This window comes from Oryza sativa, chromosome 2 (genome assembly GCF_034140825.1).
Source record: "Oryza sativa Japonica Group chromosome 2, ASM3414082v1".
Classification (NCBI taxonomy): domain Eukaryota; kingdom Viridiplantae; phylum Streptophyta; class Magnoliopsida; order Poales; family Poaceae; genus Oryza; species Oryza sativa.
In genome coordinates, this window is record NC_089036.1 from 17,936,442 (window position 1) to 17,945,000 (window position 8,559).

The following is an 8,559-nucleotide window of genomic DNA, read 5'->3' on the forward strand; positions in this document are numbered from 1 at the left end:
CATATGCAACCGGTTGGTCTTCAAGTGAAGGATGACAACCGATTTGTTGAGACTAATGTTCTCCTTTGAGGTGTGAAAAGGAATAGGTCCCACTATGATGAGGCTAATGAATGACACCATGGGTTAGTGGTCATCAAGCCAAGGACATCGTCATGTTAACAAGAATGAAGTCAAGCTTGTGATGAGAATAAAGTCTTGACAAAGGATGGACAAGACCTCAGCATAAACATGGTTCAACCGGATGGTCACAAGTGTTGATCTCGGCTCAAGCTTGACCCCAAGATGGATGGCGCAAGGCAAAGGTATAATGTAGCTAAGAATGTTTTCTTAGTCTTTTCCCGGTCTTGGTGTTTGGTGTAGACCGGATTTGCTAGATAGACGTCGTACTATCAAGAGGGGTCTATGAAGCGAGCTTGTGGATGATCTTGTGCCATATTAGTTCATATGCATGTAGGTGCATTTTGTGGGCTTGTCTAACCAAGTGTGATGAGTTTTCTCAAGTCCTAAACCAAGAGAGAAGTGGGCATGTCCAATAGGAGTGAGTGACATCTTGTGGGTATGTCCGGTGGATATCCTTTGGAGTGTGAGCCCTTTATCCTTGACTTAAGTTGTGTTTCTTGGATGGATTTTTCATGGGTTGGATGGCCCTTTGAATAAGCTTTCCATAGAGTCCAAGAACGCCAAATTCCGAGACCCGAGTCAAGAGATATCGCCGTTTTACTAACGGTCGGTTGAGCTGAAAAGTGACCTGCGGTCTGACCGTGGGCATTAGGCCGGTCTGACCGGGTCTGTTAGCCGGTCTGACCGGCGTGGTAAGGCCGGTCTGACCGGCCCCACTGGTTTGTTGCACTGGTCTGGTTTTTGGTGGCGATACAGAGCTGCCAGAGCCGCAACCGGTCAGACCGAGCCGACGGCGGTCTGACCGAGCCGTGGACGGTCTGACCGGCCACTACACTGCGGTCAGACCGGCCAGGTTGAGTGGGCTCAATGATTGCCCTGTAACGGCTAGTTTTCTAGCCGTTACAAAGTAGTCCGGTCTGACCGGCCTCACAACGGCGGTCTGACCGGCAGAGCACAAAGTTGGGGATTTCGGTTCCAACGGCTAGTTTTGGTGGTTGGGGGTATATATACCCACTCCCCAGCAGCAAGGGTAAGGTTTTGGCACTCCATTGCATTATCTTGAACCCCCCTTGCAAGAGCTCTCACACCCTTGTGCACTTAGTTTATCTAGTGAGGTGTTAGAGAGTGAGTTAAGCCAATCCAAGTGCATTGCTTCATTGTTATAGCTAGTGTGGCACTTGATCATCCTCGGCAAGCATCCTAGACTTGTTACTCTTGGAGGTTGCCGCCTCCTAGACGGCTTGTGGAGGTGTTGCCCGGTGACCTCTCCGAGGAGATTGTGGAGGAGGCCCGGCACCGTTTGTGAGTGGTTTGGAGTTCACCACCTTCGGAGTGAAGGAAGAACTACCCCGAGTGATCGAGGCTTGGGTAGTCCTCTCCGTGGGCCGGCTCCCGCCTTGCCCACCCCTTGACGAAGGGGGCGTGCGGTGGCTTCGTGGTTGAGCGGTGGAGTTGGGCTCGCCTCAACGGGGATTAGGAAACCGGCGAGTTTCCGAACCTCGGTGAAAAATTCCTTGTCTCTTGTCTCATTTATTTGTTGCATTTACATTTGTGCTATTTACATTCATAGAGATATATTTGAGCCCATATCACTTAGGTTTGCAAAACTTAACTTAGTTTCTTAGTTAACCTTGCACCTCACCTTGCCTAGCAACTTATGTTAGTTTTGTTTAAGTGCCATTAAGTTTTAAAACCGCCTATTCACCCCCTCTCTAGTCGGCCTCCTTGATCCTACACCGGCAACATTATGCTTTGCATACCAAGATTTTTGGTGCCCAACCTGCTTGCACCTTGTGCATCTGGTCACTGTCCCAAACTTGGACATTTTTGTTGGCTTGGGTGGTTTATGCATTTTTCTGCTCCTTCCAGTCCTTGGTATGCCTGGCATCTTTATGTATCTAGGAGTATTGAGTGGCTCTCTATCATCCTGGGGCCAAGAACATATGTACTTCTGAAGGCTTCCACAGAGTAACAAGGTACAATGTAGTCATCTAGCTCGTTGGTTCTATAAAAGATGCATGATATTACATAGGGCATGGCTACCAGTAACTATAGGAGCATTCTTTCTTGTCCATGTGTACTGTAAATCTATGTTCATGGTGCTTAACCTCAAAACGATCACCTCCATTGCAAATGGCATGGCAGAAAGCTGACTCACTGATGTATACATTAAGTTTTTTTCAGAATACCTAGGCATACAACAGTTGTCCATCTAGCACCATTTGTTTTCTGATCACTGATCCTAACCATCATTTTTCTCCTAATTTTCTTAAGCATTGTGATTATTAGATAAAACTTAGATTCTAGTTTCCATTTGTTGAAAGATTCACACATGTTGTTGTCCACTAAGTCACAGTTAGAATCTAACCTGAACCATGCTTTGCTTAGGATGTGTGTTGAGGATGGGTTGTGCTCCAGCCTGAATCAGCTGAACAAGTTTTGCCCTAGCAAGGTTAAATAACATCCCGCAAGGAGCATTTGCACACTTCCAAAACTTCTTTTGGAATTGCTTGTCATGGAAGTGTCTCTTCCGATTAGCATGTGCCTAGCGCAGTTCCTGTGTTTAGCCTCAAGTGCCCATTTCTGCACAGCATTAAGGATACCCTGCATAGCAAGTAAAAAATTGAGTCAGGAACATGTTATGGAAAATGAGAGGGGACTGAATTAGTTATGGAAAATGAGAGGGGACTGAATTAGTGTGTGATCATATTACCTCTTGTTGGTCTGAAATGAAGACCCAACCAGCTCCAGTGTCAATTTTTAGGTCACTGCAAAGCAAATCCATAAACCAATCCCATTACTCATTGTTCTCCTTGGTAACCACTACCCATGCAATAGGATACATCTGATTGTTAGCATTTCTCCCTGTAGCACATAGAAGCTCTCCATTGGTTGCTCCCTTGAAAAAGCAGTCATCTAGTCCAATAACTCTCCTGCATCCAGCTGAGAATCCTTTTTTGCATGCATCTAAGTAGATCTAAATTCTCTTGAAAACTTGTGGATTCAAGCCAATTTCCCTGTTCACAACCACAATGCTACCAGGGTTACTTCTGAGAAGCTCAAGTTGATAATTGAACAACTTTTGGTACTGCCCCCTAGTAGCATCTAAGTGTTTCTTCATAAAAAGCCACTTTACTCTCTTCAGCTTTGAAACAGAAGCTTATGCAAAGATTGATTTGAGAATCCAAAATAGAGCCCTACTTATGACACATTTGCACAAATTTTACAGCAAAGCTCATGTACCTTGGGTAAATCTTATTTGGTCCTCTTATTACAAGGACACAGTTCCTCAGATTGTGAGAAGTTGTGGTTCGTTTTGGTGGAGGGACATCTTTCAGTATGATATATTGTTTAGAGGCATTGCAAAACAAATTATAGGCTCTGGGATAGCTATTCTTTTTTGGGATGATTTATGGGAGGGAGTTATACGTTCCGTCAAATATCCCCGTTTATACTCCTTCGCAAAGCACGGGAATGATTCTATTGCACAACACTTGGCCAGAGGCCCCCAAGATCAATTCTTCCTACCCCTCTCGCAACAAGCGTTTGATGAATATATGGACATGCAAGAAAATCTCCAATCTCTTACCTTACGGAGGTTGATGATTCATGTACATTCATTTGGGGATCAGGGAAATTCACTTCGCAGCTCTGTTACAAGCTCAGTTTTCTAGCTCTGACTCCCCCACCTACTATCAAATGGATATGGCAGTCCAAAGTCAATATGAAAATAAAGGTCTTTAGGTGGCTCTTCTTCATGGATAGGGTTAATACAAGGGATCTCCTTGATAGAAAACACTATGCGCCACCCAATACTTCAGTCCTTTGCCTCTCTTGCTCAGCTAATGCTAGAGAAACTAGAGATCACCTGTTCTTCCTTTGTCCTTTTAGTTTGGCTTGTTGGAGTCGTCTGGGATGGACATGGAACCCTAACTTGGATTTTCATCAAAGGATCCAGGCTCAAAAAGTGGCTGTCTTGCATCCTTGCTTTATGGAGCTATTCTTAATTGCCTCATGGAATATCTGGAAGGAGAGGAATGGACTTATTTTCCAAGGCATCCAACTCTCAGTGCAAAACTGGTTGATGAACTTGAAGTTAGATTTGAGCTTACATTTAATTAGGCTCAAAGAATGTTATAGGCCCCTAGTTCAATCATGGATAGATCAATTGTAATTTAACTGTTTTTTCCTTCCCTTTTTTGCCTTTTTCCTTCTTTGTACATATTTCTAGAAAATTAATATACCGTGGGGGCCTCCCCCACTGTCTTTGGTTCAAAAAAAAACAGAAGCTTATGCAAATATTTCTTCTTTGACTATTGCTTTCATGTCAGCCAGGGGCCAAGAAGGATTGACAGATATGAAGTTACCATACTTTTCAGCAATCCTAACAGAGGTAACCATCTAGTTATCCCTCCTAGGTGGACAAGCATGCAGGTTCTCAAATATAACTATCTGCCAACTGTCTGACCTTGAATTCTTGGAAAGAAGACATACCCGGGGAATAGCTACCCCAATCACAATTTGCCCTAACCCTCTTGGCATCATCCCTAACAAAGTTAATGACTTTCTTCTCAGCAAGAGCATATGTTGTGATAGCTTTCTTCAATTGCTTCTTGCAGTTGAACTTCATCCCAGGTTCAAATGTAGGAACACATGCCTTCTTCTTGTACCTTGGATGTTGACTACTTTTCATTCTCACCTCCCCATCACTACCAATTTCCTCTACTAACTCCTCTTCATCATTGTCTGCATATGGGGTTCCATTCCCTTCTTCATCACTAGCTTGCATTGTCGGTTCTGACCTCTGGCTTTGCAAGAAACAATCATCTAGGTCCTCTAGCTGCCCTGCCTTCACCTTTCTCTTAGTCTCCTTGTAGTGCTTCTCTATCTCAGCAGCCTCCTCCTCATCATCTGTCACACCCAGAAATTCACTAGTAATTTCCGAACTTATTTGTGCATTAAATCCTCGTCCAGGAATCAGCCGAGGTACACAAACTGACAATTTAATATACAGATTCATCATAATAATAACGTAAATACTTACAAAAGAAAAGAAAAACAACAGCGGAATTACGGTCTAGCGAAGCTCTGGCTCCACTCCCACAGGCAGCTCAACTGGGGTATAAGCCAAACGTTTTCTCCTTCGCAACTTGTCTTCAACTGAGGTTTGATTGATTATTGCAAGGTGAGCATATGACATACTCAACAAGCCACACAGCAAATATGCAAGTGCACAAGGATACCAAAGAATGGCATAATATAGGGCTCATTTGCAAAAGCAGCATTTAGCAAACATTTGAGGATTATAAAACAGTAGAGTAATTAATCATCAATTTTAATCAACACTAAACAGCACACCCATGCTGCTCAGGCCCAACCATCCTGAACGACCATACCCGGCTGTACAGATCTATCTCCAAACCAGGAATATACCATTCCAAACCAGGAGCTAATCAAATTATTACCAATTATAGCATCATTTATTATGGTGAGAAGTGTGAGACTAATCACGAAAGACATTGTTAGACCCGCCCATAACCGCGGGCATGGCTATTCGAATAGTTTTACTCTGGCCAGAGGTGTACCACTGTACCCACAAGACACAGCCCCACAACATGTCACCATGCGCCTCAATACCACCACGGTACCTCGGAAAGGAGCTGTGACAGTACCCCTCGCACAACACAATCCACCATAGCGCACCGTTCCTGGATCATAATCACCCCCTTATAAACAAGGCATGGACTCCCCAGCGACCCCCGTAGGCTTATCTCCGCTACTTCTCAGTCTGATGCTCCGCAATGAACCATGCTATACAAAAGGTAAAGCCGTTGTCCACGCTGGCTTGTGGTTGGCACGGTTAATGTTTCACAACCGAAACTCGTGAACCGGTCCTTAATTGTCATGAGCACGACCATCAAAACCATGTGCTCACAACCCACCATTATCAAGTTTTAGTTGGCAAATTAATTAATTAACCAATCACGATCAACCATCGTGAGCTTCCATTAAATATCCATAAGTGATAGTGAAGCATGATTTATCCCATTAGTGAGCTATTGTTTCTAAGCATGGCTAAGCATCTATTATAAGCATCTAGCTGAACCAAACCAATATATAAGGTTCTAGCTAATCAAATTATAACCCATAGGAAAATAAAGTCATCTTTGGCCATAATTAAATGGGAAAGGCTCACCACCCGGTGACATTCGAAAATAAATGCACAGTTCAAATAAATAGAGAATTTAAATATAGGATCAACATGCTCAAAGGAATTGTGTTTGGGATCTGTGTGACTTGCCTTGCAATATTCGGTCTTCAATTAGTCTTCTTGAATACTTCCAACACCTCACGAATCCTTCGAAACGACATAAACGACAAGCTAACACACAAAACGAGGAAAAAGACTAATAAAAACCAAATAAACAGTACATAAAAGTAAACAAACATGTAGATCATGATTTTAGATAAATTTAGAGACTTGAACGGTCTCATTCCGATTTCGTATGAATTAATTACGAATTTTACAAGATTTAATTCCAATTAAACCTATTAAAGAAAAAGACTATTCCACATTAATTAAACCATTTACAGATGATTTATAACGGAGATGAAAGATTAAAACAAACTTCGGAAAAAGATTAGATTATATTTGGTAGATGACATATGATAAAAAGAACTAATATGCCATTGGAAAGAGTGGAAATGATTTATATTGATTTTGGGCGGCTGAGATTAATCTTGACCGAGTCGACCAAGATCGGATGACTTAGATTGATCTGGCAAGCGAGCCTCATGAGATACCGACTCAACGAGTCAACTCTACGTGACACGGGATCACCCAAATGATCAACCGAAACCGGCGAACGGAACCAGCGGCTCTGAACTAAAGGACGACTCAACATGGACGAACGAACGAAGCACGGGGAACACCTCGTTCGAACAAATGAGCGAACGACTCAGCAACGGCTGCAACTAAATCGGTGAGCTAGACACAATTCACGGTAAAGCCCCGGTACGGCAAACGATAGGCCGGCAGGAATTTAGGGATGCACCTACAGCTAGACAACTCAACTACCGAGCAACGGGCTAAAGCGGCGGCTAGGTTTAAGCGACGCACGGCTGCGACACAGTACAGCAGCAATGGCACGTCACAGCACAGCGGCCAGACAGCAGCTAGCGGCAAGCAGTTACGCACAGCAGCAGCAACACGACTGTGGCAGGGAGCGGCACAACGGCAGCTAGACGACTAGCGCAGCGGTGACAGCAAACAACAGCGGCACATCCGGTAGCGACGGTGCACGGGCTAGGGCAGCAGCGCGGCGAACAACAATGCAACAGGCACGGCTGCGGCTGTGACAAAGCGGCTTGGCAAGTGCGGCCGATGGGTTGAAATCTAAACCAAGGAGACACGGATAGACGTCCCACCGAACCAATCGGGGAGAGATAGATGACGACGGTGAACCGGCGGCAACACATGGAGATGACGACACTAGGGCCAAACAAGATTAGATTAGATTAGATGGGATTAAGACCCTAGGGATAAACTACACTGGGAACGGCATGGGAGCGGCGGTTGCCGGCGAATCACGGCACAATAACGCAAACGGAGGGCACCGGGAGCGAGAGGGGATCAAAGTGACCCTTACCACCACTTATGCGACGACGAACGGCAACGGAAGATGGCCGGCGACGAGCTTCGAAGGGCGGCGAGGTACTGTCCACGGAGGCGACGACTTTCCGGCGATGTGCGGCGACAACGGAGGGGTGGCCGGGCTTCACTTCGCAGCTGTGAATCCAATGGAGGCAGCGGCGAAGCTTGGCGATGACGGGAGGAGCAGCAGGGCTTCGCCGGAGATCAAAACGCGACGGCGAGCTTCGGGTTGACGGCGATGATGGAGCTCCGGTGGATTTCGGCTTCAGGGAGATGGCTGCCGGGCTCCCTCTCCTTCTTGCGAACCCAACGGCGGCAGAGGCGACCAAAAGCGGCGGCTAAGGCGGCTGCTAGCTGCGGCTGGAGATCGGAACATGACGGCAACCCACTGGTTCATGGCGAGGACGGCTTCCGGCGAAGTTTCGGCGCAAGGGGAACGGCGGCCGGGGTGGAGCTCGACCTTGCGGAGCCGATGGAGGTGACGGCGCAGGAAGGAGGCAGATGAGGCGGCGGCTAGGGACGGCTGGAGCGGCGCCGGCGTTTGGAGAGAGAAGGAGAGCGCGGGGAGAGCGTTTCCGGCGACGGCGGCGGACGGGAAATGAGAGGATAGGGAGAGGACGACTAGGGGGTCCTTTGTATAGGCACGGGAGCTCGGGATCAAGCCCACAACGACGGGAAAAACTCGGGAAAGTCTAGGGTTCTCGCCGGAAAAAGGAAGGATTTGATCCGCGAAATTGGAAAGAATTTCCATAGAAAATTTTGGGGATTTCTTGGGGAAAAGGAAG

The 8,559-nt window shown here is 46.0% G+C and overlaps 1 protein-coding gene across 1 annotated transcript; it reads right to left on the reverse strand.

Moving 5' to 3' along the window:
- Positions 1-212: 212 nt before the first annotated feature.
- Positions 213-5,156, reverse strand: LOC107278776 (uncharacterized). The gene is given in 3 exon segments (XM_066307153.1): positions 213-2,724; positions 2,834-4,623; positions 4,625-5,156. Coding segments are annotated over 2 exon segments (732 nt in total). The 5' UTR covers positions 5,144-5,156; the 3' UTR covers positions 213-2,724; positions 2,834-4,410.
- Positions 5,157-8,559: the final 3,403 nt, after the last annotated feature.